This window comes from Elaeis guineensis, chromosome 1 (assembly GCF_000442705.2).
Source record: "Elaeis guineensis isolate ETL-2024a chromosome 1, EG11, whole genome shotgun sequence".
NCBI classification, from domain to species: Eukaryota; Viridiplantae; Streptophyta; class Magnoliopsida; order Arecales; family Arecaceae; genus Elaeis; species Elaeis guineensis.
This window is the reverse complement of record NC_025993.2, coordinates 105847783-105867934: the sequence shown is the minus strand read 5'-3', so window position 1 is coordinate 105867934 and position 20152 is coordinate 105847783. Positions and strand designations below refer to the sequence as shown.

Genomic DNA, 20152 nt, shown 5'->3' with positions numbered 1-20152 from the left:
TTTAAATTCAGTCACGGTAATACAAGATTTTTTTTTTTAATTTCTTTTTTTATTTTTTTCACTTTTCATCTAAAATATATCAGAATATTTTGAATATTATATGTTTGGACATCTTAAATTTTTATAGTATATCAAATAAATTATTTATATGTATTAGAAATGTTTAACCACTGTACCGTGACCAATGATTTTAGGCCGTCAGGATCAGATCACCTAAGATTTGGATTATCATCCCAGGTGGGTCACCAAACGCCCCCTCAAAGGCTTCCATGCTGGCCGATTGATAAGCATCCCCGTTCTCAAAGGCTGCTCATGCCGTCTCCGTGCTCTCCCTTCTCCTCCTACTCCATCGTGCGCTCCGCCGCTCGCCCGACTCGACTTACTTTCGGAAAAAAACAAGAATCAAGGTTTTCTTTCCGCCTTTCCACTCTTTTATCCATGTTCCCCCGGAACTTGCACGGAAGAAAAAGAAAATTTGAAATCTCTCTTACGTTATCCGAACTGTCCGAAACCAACTTGTCGATTTCTTGATTTCTTTCTTTAAAATAATCGCGATCAAATTTCGAGTTGGATTTGCAATTTTAGCAGTGTTTATTCCAATGCGAGTAATTCCTAAAACCCCATCGATTGCGATTGACTTACGAGTTTTGGGCGCATTGGCATTTGATTAGACAGCCAGATTCATTCGCATCATTGAGGAGAAAGGAGAAGCTCAGAAGCTGGAATTCTGATGCCTCCTCTTGTAATGTCTTTAAATTGATCTTGGAGTCGAATTGGATTTGATAATTTTCTGGAGTTCCGTGGTGTGACACTGAAATTAATTAGCAAGAAAAGCCTGAACCCAAAAAATGCTCACCCTATTCTGTCCACCACTCCACAAATTTGCTTCCCCTGCTTCCAGAGAAATTAGTGTCTTGTTCTTTCAACATGTAAATGGATAAATCAGTGTTCAGAAATTTTATCAATGAGGTGCTTTTCCATTTTGGAGCTGACTCTGCTTTCTAAATTTGTTTCTTCTTCTGGTATCATCAGATCAAGTGAGTGCTGCTCATGAATGCAAACAAAAACTGATACATTGGGACTTGTTTGTCAAGCTCTCTGTAGTAGATTTACTGGAATTCCTGACTTCTTGGAGGGATATCTGAACCCTTCTTTGCCATTCTTTCTTGATGATGTTGATTTTGTCCTGAAAACTCTTGTTGCCCAGGTGTTCCAGCATATTTAGGGGGGATTTTACTCCTAGGTGCATCGGGTCAATGGAGAGGGTAGCATTATCATCATCTTTTGGGAGAAAGCAAGCAACGAACGGCATCTGCATCGTCTCCAGGTGCTGGCCCAATTTCTACTGTTCTCTAAATGGTTAATGACAAAGCACTTTTTTTGTTATCGATTCATTAATTTATGGCTTTATGAGTTCACATGCTTTGCGATAAGATGATGAGTGGTGCGAAAACAAGACCTAACAGTACATTTTATCTATTGTAGCTTCTCAACCGAGCTGCTCGAGCTGCATTCTGAAGATCCCTCATTGCATATTCTTGTTATCCCCGGGAATCCAGGTTTAACATCAATCATTTATTTTCCCTCCAAATAGTTATATTCTCATTAGATTGTTAGTGTTCTATGGTAAATATTGCAACAATGTTTCAGTTTTTCCTTCTTGTCGTTGGGCACGGAATGATCTATCATGAGACTTTGTGATCTGAATGCTCATCGCAGGTATTGTGTCATATTACAAAGACTTTGCTGAAGCATTATATGAACTGCTTGAAGGGCAGGCATCTATAACAGGCAAGGAAAATGGGCTTTGGCTACTTAAAGTTCTGTGTGATCTTGATGGTTTGCTAATTGTTTTCATCTAATGTCCACCTTCTTGATTCAGCAATCGGGCACATTTCCCATTCTAGAAAGGTATAATACAACTGTTAAAATTAATACAGCAACAATCCTAATATTTTGACAACAGTGTAAAGGAATTACCAGTGGGCCTTAATATTAGAATCATTGTGTGAATCATGAGTCTTCAACAACTCACATGGTGGTCAGATAGAACCTTAAATGGAACTGAATCCATTCTAAAGATACCATAACGTTATTTATATAGCCCTGAGACTTTCGATAATTAATTACTACATAGCTAGAAGGTAAGAGACATGAAGGATATCTGGTCTTTCGATAAAGTATTACTCAGGCCTTTTAACCCAATAGCCTACAAATTTTTTGGGTGCAAACTTTTCCACAGATAAAATTGACATTCCTAATTTATTTTCTGCTAGGATTGGGAGAATGGAAGGATGTTCTCATTGCAAGAACAAATCAATCATAAGGTTTGCTGATGTTTTTATTTTTGTCAGTAACAAAGATTCTCATTATCTCGCATCTTGGTCATGGAGCAAAGACTATTAAACTGTTAAACCCATTGTGTTTAGCATCCATATCCTTATATTATGGTATTGTGTAATTTTGTGATATCACTCCTAGTCAATAGCAGAATCCTAGTGGCACGGTCATTTTTATCCTGAGAAGCTGGTGCTCCTAGTATATAACTATAACTCCAAAGCTTCAGCATTTTCTGTTTCCTTTGTAGGAAGTAACTAATTTTGCCTAAGTTTTGCATTAGTAGCTCCATAAGTTACTTGAGTTAATAATTCCATGTCTTCTTATACTAGGAGCTATATGAAGCATAATTTTCTTTCCTTTATGTAACTTCTTTCTTGTCTTTTTCCCCTTCAAGTATTAGTTTTATTGTTTCTAATGCTGATGTCCATCAATCTCACCTTCGCAGGTGGATTTTATCGAACAAGAGCTCCAGAATAGTGAACTTCCAATAGTTCTGGTAGTATCTTCAACTGTAATTAATGGTCAGATTTCTAATTTTATTTTCACTGGCTGTTTGTAATTATGTGCTCAAAGAATGATGTCCGGCAATGTTGTTTCTATACTTTAAATATCTGCAATGGGAAAGCGGCATATTATTTTGTTATAATTTACAAATGGGGTTACACCTGAATACTTCAGCTTATTAAAAAAATATAACGTGAAATGGATACATAACTATAAATATATAATATTTGATATCTTGACAGATAAGTAATCTTATTGTGGTGCCAAAATTAGATTTTCTACTGATATATTACTATGTAGCTCATATTGATAGATTTTCTATTCCTGTTTATGTCAAGTTTACTGTAGATGGCTTGTGTTCTTGCTGTGTTGCAGGTTGGACATTCTATTGGTTCATATATAAGCCTGGAAATATTCAAGAAGCTTCCACAGCAGGTGGCTTCTATCCTGTCTTTTTGACATTTTCTCTAAAACTCAAGATTAATTCAGTGCATATTTTCTTGGAGTTACAGGTGAAATGTGTTATCGGACTTTATCCATTTTTGTCTTTAAACAGGAATTCTAGAAAGCAGTCCATGATTGGGATGATTGCAGGGTATTGTTTTCACTGATTGCTCTCAGTCGCTGTTATTTTGTTGTAGGTTTTTACACAACATTTTTTCTAGTGCATTAACATAATGTTTTCTGTCTTTTATTTTAGTCAGTTTGTACTCCCATAGCTTTAAAACCTTAAAATTTTCTGGTAGTTGAATCATCAGTAGGCAGCTGACAGTTTTTGATGTGTATCAACTTCTCTGGAATAAGAAAGGATTTAAGCGGAGGGGCTTGGAGCTTTATTGGGTTCCAAGTTTGTAAATTTTTATGTCCTTGTAATGCTTCTAACCTGCCTTCACTAACAAACTTCATGATTTCCAAATGAGTCTAAAATGTTCGTGGTGGTTTATCTGGTAGCTATAAGCATGGGTCTTCTTCTCCATGGTGCTTAAGTGTTCCATAGTGCCCAGCTTGTTTTCTCTAAGCATAATCGAAGAGGAAAAGAAACTCTGCAGTTAAGTTTTTCTTTTGCATTTTTCTTGCATTATTTTCTCTCTGGTCTCTTATGTACAGGCCTGGGCATCTGCTTCCCCTGGAAATTCAATATATTCTTTACTCAGAGCTACTTCAAAAAGGATAGTGTTGTTGCTAGTGAAAGCTTCATGTAGTGGATTCGACAAATCTCTTGAAAATATAAAACTGTTTCATTTCTTTCATTGATTCTTTTTTCCCCAAGAAAGGGAGTTAATTGATTCTTGAAGACTGATTTCTGAGGTAGTAGTATTTTCTGAAGCTCTCATAGTGGAGTTGGTATCACATCTGCATATTCAGAGGCAAAATAGGAGTTCAGTTGCAGTCCTATGAGAGGTTTTATTGGTTGTTTTTGAGCATGAGCCACTTGATTAAGTTTTTCGTCTTCCTTGACCAACTTGTAAACAAAAGGGGAACTGTTGGCAGATATACTGCACTACAGAGGAGATAATTACTTGAAACATTGAATCCTTGATGCTTAAAGTCTAAAATAAGTCAAATAGTGAAGAATAAATTTCAATGCTGAACTCTCTTATATGCAGTATTCTTTATGCAATATTTTGTTTGTTTCTTGCTCTCTATGCTTGTTAGACGACACGTATATTCCTGAATCATAGATTGCTGAAGTCAGATTCCATTTAAATAACAGCATTTTGCATCAAGTTCCATCATCATCAAGGTACAAGGATGCAAGATCACAGGTGTTTCAGTATATTCTGGTCAACCTTCTCTAGGAAGTGGGAGGCAAATGCATGAGTACTTTAGGCTACCTGACACTTAAGCAGCCAAAGACGATTCCTTAGCCTGACTTCCAAATCTCCTTTTATATGCAACCAGTGTACCCTTGGCAGAATTTTTCAGAATCATGTAAACAATGACTATATTAGCAGATGCATAGTTTATAATTTAGCTTCATGTATTGGAAAACCTCTTAATAGAAAATTATAATGTGCTGACTACAAGGTTTAGCATTCTAAACTCTGCCTTGTCTTCTAAATTTCAGGTCCTCCATTCTAAGTGCTGCCATAAGTTCTTTTACAGGGTTTCTGGGGTCATTTCCAATGAGTGTTACAAATGCTATTGTGAGAAGATCACTTGGGCAGTCATGGTCTGCTACAGCAGTTGATGTTACTTGCAGTCATCTTATACAGGTTATATTCTTTGTTCAGTAATTCCTTTTTTTGTTGTTGTTGTTGTTGTGGGGGAAGGGGGGTGTTAGAGCAAAGTACCATTTCAAATTTTGATGGCAGAAAAAAAAAATGTTACATCTAGTCTAGTCAACAAAGTCTCGTTCTTTTACTTCTTTCATTTTCCCTCTTGAAGTGGACCTGGATTTGTTATAAGTTGTTTTTTCTCAATTACTTTTTTCCTTCTTCTTTATCCTTTTGAAGCCTACTTATATTTCCATTGGAATCATAAATGTCAGATATTTGTTATACTATCGATATACTTATTAGGGAAGAAGTTTGGGTAATTAATTCAATTAAGTAATTCCAGAACCAAGAGATGTATGAGTAATGTATGAAGAAACATCTCGAGAAGCTTATGAGAAATCATGAGGAACACATGGTTAGAAGATGTGCATGTGCTAAAAACTGAGAAACAATTGATCAATGTTCTCTAAATTGCTCTTGTATTCTCTTAAAAGAAGTCACATCTTTCCTGAATCATGGGCGTCTTTTGTCACTTATTTCTCTTTTCTTTCTTTTTGCATGTGAACCAAAGTGGCAAGCAGTGTAGGTTAATAATTATTTTCATTTCCCTATAAGATTTTTATGAGTACATGAACTACACTTTGATTCTAATGGAGAAGTTGTTTTCCCATTGGATTAGATGCTTGAACGAGCAATATTTTTACCTTGAATAAAGCTTGTAATCACAGTTTGGCATCTCGGTAGTGGACCTCACAAGTAAATGCTGGTATAGTGTTGGTGTGCCTAGTACATAGATCGGTTTGGCATAATACCGAAACTCGGTATGATCCTGTATGAAGTCTTAGTTTGATTCTGGTATGGTATAATATGCTTGGTATAGGATGGTACGGCGAACCTTACCTGTCATTCTAAATCGTTTCTCTCTTGCAGAAAAACTTTTATGATTTGGATTTATTCCATGTAAAGACTGGCATTATTTTTATTTTCCTTCCCAATTGGAATGGGCTTCAAGGATTCAATTCCTTGAGCACATTAAAGCTTGTGTTATACTTAGGTCATGTGATAGTCTATAAACTATTTGTACTCCTATAATGCAACCTTGTCTCCAAAAATAAGTCCTTGACACTAAGCATGCTGACTTGCATGAATCTTTGCATTCTATGCAGCATCCTTTGCACTATGTTGTAACAGTAGGAATTCAAATAAAAGATTCTGACTTCTTTTATAAACCATGCAGTACCATACAATGCGCAATGTCCTCTTCATGGCTATGACAGAGTTCAAAAAGGTAATACAACAAACTCAAAGGACTAATTTATGTATTCTGAGTTCTGACTAATGTATAGATGTTTCATTGTAGGTTAATTTGTACTCTAAAATTAAACCAAGATAGATGTCTCTTTAACAAAAGATGATCTTTGTGTGCTTCTTAGGGAGGCCCTTCTGTCCACTTTCTCTTTTGTCATCACATAAAATTTATAAGTTCTTCTTTAGTATGAATTTTCATCACTCACAATTGACATATGATATGGCACGTGCAAGGAAGAGCTGCTAGCTTACCAGCCCAAAGATTAGGGTTGCATGAAAGTAGGTGGAGGTGAGCCACTTCAATGCTTTTTTTCATGCGCAAGTAACTCATGCAGCTCGATTACGAACTTGCTACTTCCATAAGGTGACCCTAAAAATCTATGAGATCATTGAAGAAGTCAGATATGACAATGTTTATATCTTTGTAGCAAATTTGACCATAGTTGTTTGAAATTGATTAGGATTACACTTGGTTGACATTTAATATGCTTGATTAGGTATCATGCAAATGCCTAGTGCTAGAGCTTACTTGCCCTGAACTCACTTCTAGCACTTACATAGTTCGATGAAACCAAGGTTCAAAAACATGGTTTCTGTCAGGTTTGTTGAGTTTCACTTTTGCTAATGTTGGTGGTCTCAGCAATTTCTGCTCAATTTTTGAAATCCTGGTCAAAAAAACCAAAAAAATGAAAAAAAAAAAAAGAGAAAAATAAAACAAGGCAAGGAAGCATATGTTACATAACTTTATGGCATTTGTATGAGTTATATATTTTGAATTTATGGTTTTAGTGTCAGGCTGAAAGCCTGAATATATGAAAAATTAAAATACTTTAGAAACAATTGAAGATTTAATGTTAAAGAACTATATTTACATTCAATTGTTTTATAACAACCTAACCGTTAAATGCCTAACAATGTAAATATTCATATAAGTTAATATTTTGATTACCATTATATCAAATATCAATATATATTTTATTAACTAAAAAGTATGTAAGTTCCTATAGAGTTTAAGCTCAGATCTTCCTTAGAGCTTAAATCTTACAAAACTATTTTATGGGTTCTATCAACTGCATAGAACCCTTCTCTGTTTGCTCATTAAATATCTTAAAGACCAAAAAAGCCTTTTGTACCCAGGAAGGGCTGCATTTCTCTTATTTTCTGCAAACCATACACTCAATTATCCTTTTCATTTTACTTAAAAACTTGAAAAATGATCGAGAAATCGATGCTAATTGGCAAAGTATACATAAAGAAATAAAAAATGCAAGAAAATGACACTTTGTACCTGTATAATGAGTAAGTGTGGCATCCATGTTTGATTTTGGTTAGTTTCACCTGAAACTGACTGAAACAGAGTTTGGGGTTAACTTCAGTTTGGTTCCAGCCAAAAACCAATCTATTTTACTCAGATCTTCTAACCTTAGGTAAAAGACTAAACAAATCCTAGAAGATGTTGTGGCTTAAAAATTGCTAATTGAATCATAGAAAGCACAGAAAGCTTGGGAAACCTCATGAATAAAGTGATATCATTAAACTCTTGGACATCTTTTACCTCTGTTTCTATTTTTCCATTGTGTCATATGAATTTAGTTAGTGAAGAGTTTGACTTTTCCATCTCATTTCTCCTTTTTTTTTCATATTTCTTTAACTGAAGAGTTTGACTTTTCCATGCTTGCTTTGTCAACCCAAGAAATCTCTTATTTCAGGTTTATTTGTAGAACACTAGGCATCAGCTCCAGGGTCAAATATATTTTATTATGTAACTATATGCTTCTTATAGAATATTATCTATTTGTTGCAATGATTCCTGATGTATTGTTTTGTCATGCTAACTACATTCTTCAACTTTTAGCTTGCAGAAGAGCCAGACTGGGAATTCATGAAAAAAAAACAAAACCAAATTGCACTTTTGTTTGGCATTGATGACCACTGGGGTCCATTATCACTCTTTGAAGAGGTGAATATTGTATGCATTTTTGTCTTACCAGATAGAATCATGAACATGAAAAGTTGGAATTCTTTTACCAGATAGAATCATGAACATGCAAAGTTGGAATTCTGGGCATTACCTGCTAGATTTAATTATTCAACAGTGCAGTGTAAATTTCTGCTTTGTATTGGCATGCTCAAAATTAGCTGGTTCAACTAAAGTAATATGAGTAAATTTATATCCTCACAACATCTCTCTTCCATTATTAAATATCTATGTGTGTTGATATAATGCAATTTTTTCCACTAGGATGATCTAATTTTTACAATTGATGTCATTGCATTTAGTACAGCCAACAGTTAACTCTGTATTGTCTGGCAGAATGGACTGACTTGTATATCTGTTGCGCTTAAAATTGGCTGAATTAATCACTGTTAAGGGGTTGAAATCTGGACTTGATCTTGTGGCCTGGCTCGACCATACTGGTTGTCTTTTTAACTAGAACTCAGAAATTAAAAATTAATCAAATATGTCAAAGTAGATAAAATAGAATACAACAGAAGCAGTGAGATTACTGTTCTACTCTTTCCACTTGAGATAAAATATCATAAATATCCAAAGGAGTGAAACAAAGTGCATATGGGTACTGTCATTGGCTGCTAACATGCTAATGACCGGTAATCTGCCTTCCTTACACGAATTACCCTTTCCAAAGACAACCTTCTATGTGCTTGTATATAGAATGCGGTCCAAGTTCAAACACTAGATATCATGCCTCTGACCTCCTGAGAGCAAAGGGTGGAGATCATGAAATTGAGATTAACTTATTTTTTCTCCTTAAGAGGTTTTTTTGGGCAGCGGATTAAGATTCTCCTTGAGGGTTTTACTGTAGCATCCCGGATGCTGGTTATTTCAAACAATTAAAGATACATGGATGGTGGATTGCAGGTTTCAAGGCAGGTGCCAGGTATTGCTTTGTCAATCGAAAGAGAGGGCCACACACATTCCTATTGCTGCACCGAGGCGGGATCAGCATGGGTTGCCCGCCATGTAGCAGACTTGATCAAAAATCAAATTTCAAATTAAAATGAGGCAGGTTAGGTTCTTTTCCTTATAATTCTTTTAAGTTTGACTTCATTTTCTGCTACCGCAACTAGCTTCATGATAGTAAGTGTCGCATTACTTTGCTGCACAATGCTGCAAAGCTACTCTCTCCTCCCTTCTAATGTTTCTGGTGAGGCAGTTCATGACTTGAAGAGTGGCATAATTCCTGGTAACTGATTCTGGCATTGGTAGCCTGTGCTTTGGCAAACAGCAGTACAAGTGATAATGAAACTCTTCATGTGAATCTTTCAACGGAAGCAGGTTATTTTGGACTGATCATAGGACAAAATCTTTGGGTGGAATATATAATCCTTCCATAGGACAAACTAGACTGCTAAAGGATGAATTAAATCTTTTGGCTTAGCATTACACTTTTCTTAGAAACGTGGCAAGCTAATTTGACTGGTCATGGTCAATGGTCTACTCCTTAGTTACTGAAATGATACTGCCTGGGATATGTTTAGTAACAGACTCACTTGGGAGTCTTGCCAGTTGCCACTTCGTTATGAAACTTCAGTCTTTAATGTTTCACTCATAATTTCAGATGCTTGTATCTGATGGTTTCGGTCGTTCTATAAAAAGCCTGGCAGATAACAGCATGTACAAGTCCTATTGAGTTTACAAATTTATAGTATTGAGTCTACTAGATTAAGTATTATTTAATGGTTAATTATATTTATAGCTCAAAATACTCTACGATAGTGGATGATCACAAAGCGAAGGTGAATCCTTTTTTAACGTTTGAAGGACGGAACTAGAATCTTCCCATTTAGAGTGAGATAGGTGAGGAAGATGCCATATTCCATGTTGGTCATTCTCCTCTCCAGGGGAATAATAATCTTCTTAAAATCAAGAAAGGTTCCTTATGGCATTCAGGCACTGTACCAATAGCGAATGCATAGGCTATCCTACTAATATTTTTGTTTTACTATGAAAGAGATGAGAAAACAGGGACAAAGAAAGTAGGATCTTTTTATTCACTCGTCTCCTTTTGTTGTTCTTCCCTTGTCTCTCCCTTTTCCACGTGTGTCCCATAAACGAGCTCGCTGGTTCCTGGTCGATTCTTATCCCTCCCAACAGACGTGAACCTAATCCTGAGTTAGGCCCCAAAACCGATGGACTCGCTGTCCTGTGGTGAACAGGATTATAGGAAGTGTCAGCATAAATATGGGTGTCTTTACTCTAACCACTAGGTTGTCTCCTGTGCTCCCTCAACTGCTAATCAAGCATTCGACAGGCATTATTGTTGTTGTTGTTATTATTATTATTATTCCCGAAACGACTCCCCTTCTGTTCAAAACTTCAAATTAAACTCAAGCTTCCATTATACCTAATGTCTGCTTCCAGTTAATTTGGGTCCGATTGGGGCCAGATCTGAACCAGTCTGTTATTTCAGGTCTCGCGCTGGAATTTACATCCTAACTAGCATAAATAGAGTACAGAAATACCTTGTGAATCCTTAGCGGTAAAGATTGTGGGTTCACTTGTTGGATGGTATATTGGTAAAATTTCGACGTGATAAGTAAAGTATCCGTGGGTCGCTTCTTCTTCTTCTTTTAAATCTTAAAACAAGCAATAAATCATATGATGCTATTTGATCCTAGTGGTCCATGGGCACCTTGAGGAGTCCAGATGCCAAAACTAATGACATGGATCCTAACATTGTGGGATCCTAATTGACCGACCCATGTTCAACGATGCTTGGGAACGTTGGACTGCGGGGGCCCATTCACGAGCGTCTACTACTACTACTTCGGGTGGATAAGGTGCTTTTCCTCGTGAACTGCTCTAATTAAATCATAAATGCTTCCATTCTATTCTACCATTCAAACCTATTATTTTACTGGAGGATTGCCAGAGAATTTAATCTCTTCCTCCCACCAATCCCATAAATCGAATGATATGGTCCACAGAAACTTCCATTTGCACCAGCTATTACTAGAATATCCAATAGCCTCCTTATGATATTAGATATGTATCACAGTTGCAGTCATCAATCACATGCACTGCACTATATATATTGATTTATATCATATGGGCGTGGAAAATGCTGCTTTATTATATAATCTAATATTGTCAACATTGTCCTATTTGAATGTCTCCTAGAGATGAAGAACAGGGTGGCAAGGAAGATTCCATCCTACATTGCGTCTGGTGCTTGATCACAGATGATGTGTCGGAAGATATCGTCGCCAAGGACGTATTGTGTACGCATTTAAGATTTCTGCTTCAAATCTCTGATGAGCATGAGGTGTTCAGTGTAATAGCATGCATCCATCAATATCTTAACGTTTAACAAGTAATTATTGTCATACTTTATTGGCCATAGAATTTATATTCTATGATTTCCATGAAGACTTGAAACTAGTATTTGCAAGTAGCTTTCTAAACTTCACGTAGCTTCTTTCTATGATTCTTTCTTCCTTAAATGACAGATCACCGAATTTAGTCCCGATACACTCTGACAGTTTTGAAGCTGAAATTTTTTTCGAATATCTTCCATAAATATGCTCATGAGTTAGTACAACTGTACATGGTCAGATACATGACATTTAGTCGGAAATTTAAAAGACATTTTTATCAGATACTGCTCGTACTTTATACATTGAGAGTGCTTTACTTCAATCTATCCTTTTATTTTTTTCCCCCCCAAAAAAAACGCCAAAGTAAAATAAAATTAAATATCAAAACATTACCAACATATGTAATTGACGTACACGTCCATGGTGTCCCATCACAAACAACCTTAAGAAAGACGTAAAATTGAGACCGTGTATTTTATTGCCCGTTTCATATGACACGTCCCTAGCACTAGCAGGGCATCTATTCCTATTTTATTTCCTCAAAAAAGCCAAAACTTTAGCGTCCATAATATCCCCGTTAGGAACCTTGAGTTCACATGCGGCCAAATAATTTGGAGTCCCCCGCGCCCCTCGCCTGGGTGCATGCCCCACAAAACAAGCCTTCTTCCACCCGGCTAAAACACTGTAGAAAAAAGCCACAGCCTTCTCAAGTCTCTACCCACCCCGCCATGCCCTTAAATCCCTCCAATTACTCTCTTTCTCTCTCTCTGAGGCCCCATTATCTCTCTATCTCCTCTTTCCCCGTGAACCCACAAACCAAAAACTACACTGTTCCCGTTCCCTCCATTGCCAAACCTCTGTTCCCACTGCTGAATTCCAAACTCTCTCTCCCTGTCTCTTCGAAGAGACCGTAAAGAGCTACATTTCCTTCTCTTTTCTCTACAAACCTCTCTCGGACCCTCCCCCGTCTCCCGAACCAATAAAAATCGCACCTTTTTCTGTCCGGATCGATGTCTTCCAGCCGGAGAAGGTTCGTGGTGCGGCAGCCGGTGGTCGTCGACATCGGCTGCAGCTGCCGGCGGCCAAAGCTCTCGTCTTTCTTGTCCTCCGCGCTGCCAAAATTTCGACTTCCTATGTTCCACGACCCCTTCTCCCCTTCCACCGCCACCACCATCTCCACCAACTCCCTCTGGGACACCAGCCTTACCACCACCACCGCCTCCTCCCCTCTGACGTCGTCGCCGTCGCTGCGGCGGTACTCGGCCGTGGAGAGCATGAAATGGCGGCCGAAGAAGAAGACGGGGAAGGCGAAGAAGAAGGGGGTGGTGGAGGAGAGCGTGGTGGTGGTGAAGGAGTCGTCGGACCCGTATCTCGACTTCAGGGACTCGATGCTCCAGATGATCATGGAGATGGAGATCTACGCGTGGGACGACCTCCGCGACCTCCTCCGCCGCTTCCTCGCCCTCAACTCTCCCTCCCACCACCACATCATCCTTCAAGCCTTTGCCGAGATCTGGACCATCGTCTTCTCGGCCTCTTCGTCCTCCTCCACCAACGCCTCCGCCTCCTGTTCCCGGACAGGCCGCCGGCGGCGGTGATCGGGCTCCCCCTCCCTCCCGCGCCTCCCGGCACGTGACTTGGTCGCGAAAAAAAAGAAAAGAACGAAAAACTGAGGTGAGATCCTGCCACCGCCGCTGCCACGTGGATCGAGCCCGATGGCCCCGGATGTAGCATCTGGGACGTAGCATGTGGGGTAATCTTACGAATGGTGTTAAGATCTCGAATCAGAGAAGGGAAAAAAGTTTTTTTTTTTTTTTTTTAATTTTATTTTGGAGTGCTGCTAGAAATTATTACTGTGTATGGTTTTTGAATGTCAGTACTGTGAGGCGTGATGTGCTGGTAATGATGGGGTGAGGGGGTGGAGCGTGTTGTGTTATGTTTTCGTGGGTGGGGTTTCAATGTAATGTTGTGTGGTGGGGTTGGGACTATAGATCAGTTTTTTTTTTTTTTCCTGTACAGCTTCGAACATTCTCATTTACTTCAGCCTTTTGCCTTCTCTATGACAAGCTTTCTATGGTTGAGGTTTCAATGAATGAGCACGGTTTCACAGGGTTTCTATTTTTTTTCCACTTCTAGTATTAGATCTCACGAGATCTTTCAATGGATCCATCATCTCTGGATCTCTGCAATGCCATCTAGTCCTACTCCGGCTCTCCACAGTGTCATTAAGTGGCTGCATGATGATAGGTACGAGCTAATGGGTGCAGTGAGGCATGCACAGCTGTGTCCCATCCTTGCTTGATCAAAGATATTTCATATTAGATACAACTAGATAAATTTACGTATATATACTTCTCGAGAGAGTGTTAACAAAGTCATTTATAAGGGACATAGATTTATTCACGGTCATGCATGAAGGCTTGTTATAATGTTAGAGATTGCTTTACATTTTAGAGTGGTTTGGATGTTAAATGATTTGTAGATACATTCAAGGAAAAGTAGCCAAAGGTGTCCCTAAAGAAGAGGGAATCATGATGATGGTCCTGCAGCATGACAAACTCACTCATCCGTCTTATCCACTAACTTTATTATATAATCACGTCAAGAAAAGGATAACAAATGTTTAAAAATTAGGTTAACATGATATTTATATCCATACATGGGTGAAAGCATAACATGGAATCTTTCAATTCTATGCATAGGAAAGATCAGTATTCAAAAATTTTAGGGCAGACGCCCTACCACCTTCGAACCTTGACCTCTATCGACAAGCGAGAAATACCCACTAGCTAAGGCAAGCTAGGTCTGCAATTCTAAAATCGTTGTATTATGAAGCAAATTTTAAGCTGTTTATGTACTATGTGGAGATATTTATTATTGAATCGATATGCAATATGAATACTATCGAAATGCAACAATAACATTATTGCTTATTTTTTCATGGACATACAAGTTGTTCAAAAGGCTTTCCCCTCCTGATTTGGTCGAAGTTGTCATGAATTTTGCTTTCTTCCAACCTTTGGCAGCCTGAAACTGGATATACTGTCCTTTGCGTGGCCAATTTCTCTCTGATACAAGTACAATGCTTGCAGATGATAAAATGCTCATTAAAATCTTAGTTATTCGAGTAAAACAACTCTAGCAATAAATCACAGGAACTATATGTCTTTTATTTTAATAGCAGAAAAAAGAAGGTGTCAGGATGGAATTGATGAAGATTGTCTTTCTACGTACCAACCTCTGAAACATAGAGGAGGATCGCAGCTCATCAGATCAACCACTCATTTTCACTACGCTAATTGGTCTCACGTATTACGTGAAGATAATAACACTTGCTGGTGGCTTGCCAAGCAAAAAAGTGACTCTGGAATTTGGTTTGAAAAATATCTGGTCATTGTTGTAGTCTTCTACGTACGTACAGCAATTATTTGTCCATCTCAAAAGATCAACTTTGCTTTAACCAAAAAAAAACATTTTAGCAAAAAAAAAAAAAAAAAAAATCAACTTTGTACCGTCAAGGATGGACATCTTCTTTAGGTTTTTGTTATTTGTTTAATAAGATTGTTTCAAGCCTTTGAAATAAGTAAGGAACAGAGTCAGGACATCAACAAAGCTGCTAACCATTTTGGTGAACTCTGACATAATTCATGCGCCAATGTAACACAAGAGCACATATTCTGAACAAGAAGTTTAGTGTTAAACGTAATCATCATTGTCTATTTGCATGATTGTAGTCTTTATCCTGTTACTAAAAGAAAAAATCGCGAACTCTTACTGATTCACCCACGGTATTAGATGTGTCTTAATTTAATTGAGTTAGGTTGTAAAGATTATAGAGTTGGTAAAATCACGAAAAAGCTGCCATGTTTAACTTTTACGCATGAATAATAAAGTAACTCAGTTGGATTTTGGAAGAGACCTAAATCCCAACTTGTCCCAGAAAAGCGCAGCTAAAAACCTACTTAGTGGTATTTTATCGTCTTGAATAATTGCCAATGCATCACCATGACAACAAGCCCTGCCAGCTACCCCCATGTCATCTTGGATCCTTGCGTAACTGTCTCCTTTGATTTGGTGCTAAGCTCACAAGCTTAATTTTCTGCCAATAGAATCACATAATGAGTAGATTTTTTGCTAGATTTGGAATTACCGAACCTTCATAGGCATTAATCTGAATCCTCACGTTTAATGAGTATGAATCCTGGAGGTAGACCAACCAGAAGCCTCTAACTCAATTCGATCGCTCTATGATTCAAGGTTAACCCTTTTAAGTTTTATATCTGAAAATTAAACTTGATTTTATATTTTTGTTCTCGAAACAGGCCTTCATGTTCATGTTAGTTGCCCCAGCCAACTTTGATCTCTCATCCATCAATATCAGTGTAAACCAAGATTTTAGTTCACCTCACTCTATATTTAATGGCTGAGATGTCAAAATAGGGGCTATCGAGTTTAAGACATTAAATATTCCAACATAATAATTAATCACATATTGAAACAATACTCAAATCAAGTATTGTTTCTTTATTTAGTTATATTGAGAACTAAATAGGGCTGTTGACTGAATAATATCTTATGCGGTAGAACATAAAGGCTCAATGTTGTGAGGGACTACAATTTTATTGTGGAATTTTTGAGACATTTCATTGCCTGATGCAAATAGATATATGAGAAATTCTTTATGCACCATGGATAGTGTAGAAAATTCGATGTAGAGCACACCATTTTGTCCGATTGATCCACGTAGTAACTATTTTTTAATGCATATTTAATGCATATGGGTCGGCTTTTCTATTTAAAAATTTTGTATGACGAAAATATCTTTATCCTTTGAAAAAAATTATGACATCCTGTGGCATAATATGGTCCAGGATATCATAATATGGCCTAAGATATCATAATATGAAAGTGGTATTTTTGTCCAACCACTTTTCAATATGCATTTAATGCTTGCAGTTTTATTTTTTCGTTTGAAAATTTTGAATGACGAAAATATCCATATTTTTTGAAAAAAATTATGATATACTGTGCATATTATGACATCCTGTATTATATTATGACATCCTGTGGATAAAAATTATGATTTTCTTAATGCAGAATGTCATAATATGGACATAGAATGCCATAGTTTTTTCAAAAAACATCGGTATTTTGCCATATAAAATTTTTTAACGAAAAAATCGATCTGCAGATATTAAATACGTATTGAAAAATGATGGTTATGTGGATCAATCGGACAAGACAGTGTACTCCACATCGAATTTTCTACACCACCCGCGATGCACAAAGAATTTCGCATAGACAACCCATTAGGCCACTAATATATAAGGGCTTACTTATTGGGTACCATTACAAATCATGACCATGCAATTCCATGAATATTATAGAGCCTAGAGCTCGATTCAATTCGGGGAACTTGTCTTGCTATGATCATATCATATATAGGAATTAGCCAAAATAATTAACGCGTAAGCTAGGGATGGCTAACTGGTCTAGATATGTGATTTAGATGGACTTGGGCTCCAGATGGCCAGCCGACGACGTGGTCCATCCTCTCGATGGTCAAAGGTCAAAGCATTAAGTACTGTTTGCTACCACTTTCCTCGGTGGATACAACAGCCTTAATTGTGCTTCAATCCACTCTCAGAGGACCATTTGAATTCCCATGAAGAAATCTTCTCACCGGATCTGATCTTGACCCGTGGCTAGGCTCCATATCTGTTATTTTTTTAAGCTTGGACGTACCATAATTTAGTATGACTGCTCCTCGTCTCTTCTCTTCGCTTCAGAAGCGTTATGGCTATATTTACCAAAAAATTTAATAATATTACTGGCTGAATGGCATCTTATATATATATATATATATATATATATATATATATATATATATATATATATATATAATGAATATTTGGGATGAATTTTTTTCTTTTAATATTTTATTTTTTGATTCTCATAAATAATTTATTTAGATATAGTTTAATTTAATATATCTATTTTATTTTAGAAAAAAAAATTATAGGGTCCCAAGAGATCAGGTATGTTCGATGAGGAAAGAACTAGCAAAAATAGAAAATACTATATATATATATATATATATATATATATATATATATATATTATGGATATTTAGGATGAATTTTTTTTTAATATTTTATTTTTTGATTCTCATAAATATATTTCTTTAGATATAATTTAATTTAATATATCTATTTTATTTAAAAAAAAAATTTATGGGATCCCAAGAGATCAGATATGTTCGATGAGGAGAGAGCTAGCGAAAACAGAAAATACTTTTATTAGGTTGGAGAGTGATACATGATTAACTTTAAGATTAGTATTGGCAATGTTTTCACCTATATCATGTTGAGGAACAAGAATCTCAAAGTCCTTCTTGCATTACATCCTGGCCAGTGGATCCAAATACTTGTCGCACATCATGATGGGCATATATTGCACTCTTAGAAAATGAAAATGCTTGGTTGGTCACTTTAATTAATTTAAATCTTATCATCAAGTATTAAATAAAAAAATTTATTCTTTGCATATGCTTAGTATACAATTAATACTTAGGTCGTACCATGTTCTGCAACTCGCATGTTTCATACTTCGATGTCATAAATTAGACTTTTGCTAGCAGTATTTACTAATTAACAACGTTTTCCTTGCTGGCCTATAAAGTTCCTCAAATTAGCTTGCCATGGTGCTACTATATTTATTTTACCATTAAAATTCAAACCCTCAAGAGACCGGCGGTACATCCATTTACACATCAAGGCGTTGCACACGTCAGAACTTTATTGCGTAAAAAACCCTAACTGCTAATGTCACCCCTTGTCATTAATGGCCATTTTACTCCTTGTTCAATATCCAAGGCATTTATGTTCACCTTACCCTGCCTATAAATTGGCTTTAAAGAAATTATTAAAGTTCCCGCACTTGCTGTAGTTAGTTAAATTAGCCACATATTCTAACAACAAGAGGATTAGCATGAGGAGGTTAGGAAGAAATTATATATATCCTACATCGGTTAGGAACAATCCAAGATGAAGTGATGGGATAACAATCCAAGATAGAGTCATATGACGATGAATGGAGTCTAAAGAAACAAAAAATTTTAGCAAACCATTAGTTTTTTTGGAACCCTTCCATAATATCTCAATTCGCATGCACATCCTCGTACGGACGTTGCAGTTAAGGCTTGCTTCTCCAAGCAGAAAGCCACCACCGACGTTCCCATGCAAGTTACGTGATTGCTTTGTTTTGCTTGCGTGTGACGCAATGCGCTAGCAAGAAGAATTAACTACGGAAGGGAAATGTGGACAACCAATCCAGTAGAAGTAGAAAGATTCTCTCAAACACCTTTAGAAGATTGCCTTGCTCCACTTCCTGACAGCATATGTATCTTTTTTATTTATGCCTCAAATCAATTGCAGGCATTCTACGCAAAGCTAGACAAGGGCTTGCTTATACTTAGACACCATCAAAATCTCATATCCATGACATTGAAGCTTGGTCTTGCTAAGAAATCATCCAATCCATTAATAGCCCTTCGTTGGCCCAAACAGGAGAACAACTGACTTGGTTTTATGAGGTGGAGCAGTCCACTATAAAGACCCACCCCTACGTGCAGGGCGGCGGGTATGCTATTGAGCCGTCTCAATCTCGGGAGACGCACCGCATGGCCGGTGCAAGTTTAATGCGGAAGTACTCGGGGAGTTGGACGCCAATTCTCGGGGCTTTCGAGGACTTGGGGAACCTTTATGGTCCACCTCCTCCCCAACAAGCACTATAGTAAAAATGGTAAAAAAAATATTATTAAAATTATTTTAAGACGTTAATAAGCGTTGTTAATAAAATTTATGTCGTTTCAAAAAGTATCGCGAAAGCGTCATCTATGTGAGACTGAAGACGAAAAATATCGATATTTTTTAAAAGTATCATTATTTTTTAATGATGCTTTAAAGCATCGTAAAATTCAATTATAACGACGCTTTTTAGCATCGTTAATGACAACGTGTCCTCCACTCTATCAAGACACTTTTGAAGCGTCGGCTGTTAAGTTTTTAGCGACGCTTATAAGCGTCGTTAAACTTTTTTTAACGACGCTTATAAGCGTCGTTAATTTTTTTGTAACGACGCTTTAAAGCGTCGTAAAATTCAATTATAACGGTGCTTTTTAGCGTCGTTAATGACAACGCGTCCTCCACTCTACCAAGACGCTTTTCGAAGCGTCGGCTTTTTGATCTTTAACGACGCTTATAAGCGTCGTTAAAATTGTTTTAACGACGCTTATAAGCGTCGTTAAAGATTTTAAAAGAAAAAAAAATACAGATTTTATATACAAAAAAAAAGAATACATACATTCCTGTACAAAATTATATTAATTATTCAAACATAAACCTGTACAATCACCACCATTCACACCTGTACAATCACCA

At 37.0% G+C, this 20152-nt stretch overlaps 2 protein-coding genes across 3 annotated transcripts; both read left to right on the top strand.

Moving 5' to 3' along the window:
* Positions 1-221: 221 nt before the first annotated feature.
* Positions 222-11798, top strand: LOC105038297 (uncharacterized). Of its 2 annotated transcripts, none has more exons than XM_010914058.3 (14): positions 222-407; positions 1208-1327; positions 1486-1559; positions 1720-1791; positions 1883-1911; positions 2277-2327; positions 2786-2836; positions 3220-3279; positions 3357-3439; positions 4913-5060; positions 6301-6351; positions 8227-8331; positions 9253-9400; positions 9548-9687. In XM_010914058.3, exons 1-13 carry the CDS (start codon positions 313-315, stop codon positions 9388-9390), a joined length of 1077 nt encoding a protein of 358 aa, XP_010912360.1. In that variant the 5' UTR covers positions 222-312; the 3' UTR covers positions 9391-9400; positions 9548-9687. The 2 variants fall into 2 exon arrangements, with proteins under 2 accessions (XP_010912360.1, XP_010912359.1); XM_010914057.3 differs by lacking the exon at positions 9548-9687 and adding an exon at positions 11515-11798 and having other exon boundaries at positions 223-407.
* A 144-nt stretch (positions 11799-11942) lies between these two features.
* LOC105038295 (uncharacterized) lies at positions 11943-13886 on the top strand. Its single transcript, XM_010914055.4, has one exon. It carries the CDS (start codon positions 12722-12724, stop codon positions 13307-13309), a length of 588 nt encoding a protein of 195 aa, XP_010912357.1. The 5' UTR covers positions 11943-12721; the 3' UTR covers positions 13310-13886.
* The last annotated feature ends 6266 nt before the right edge of the window (positions 13887-20152 follow it).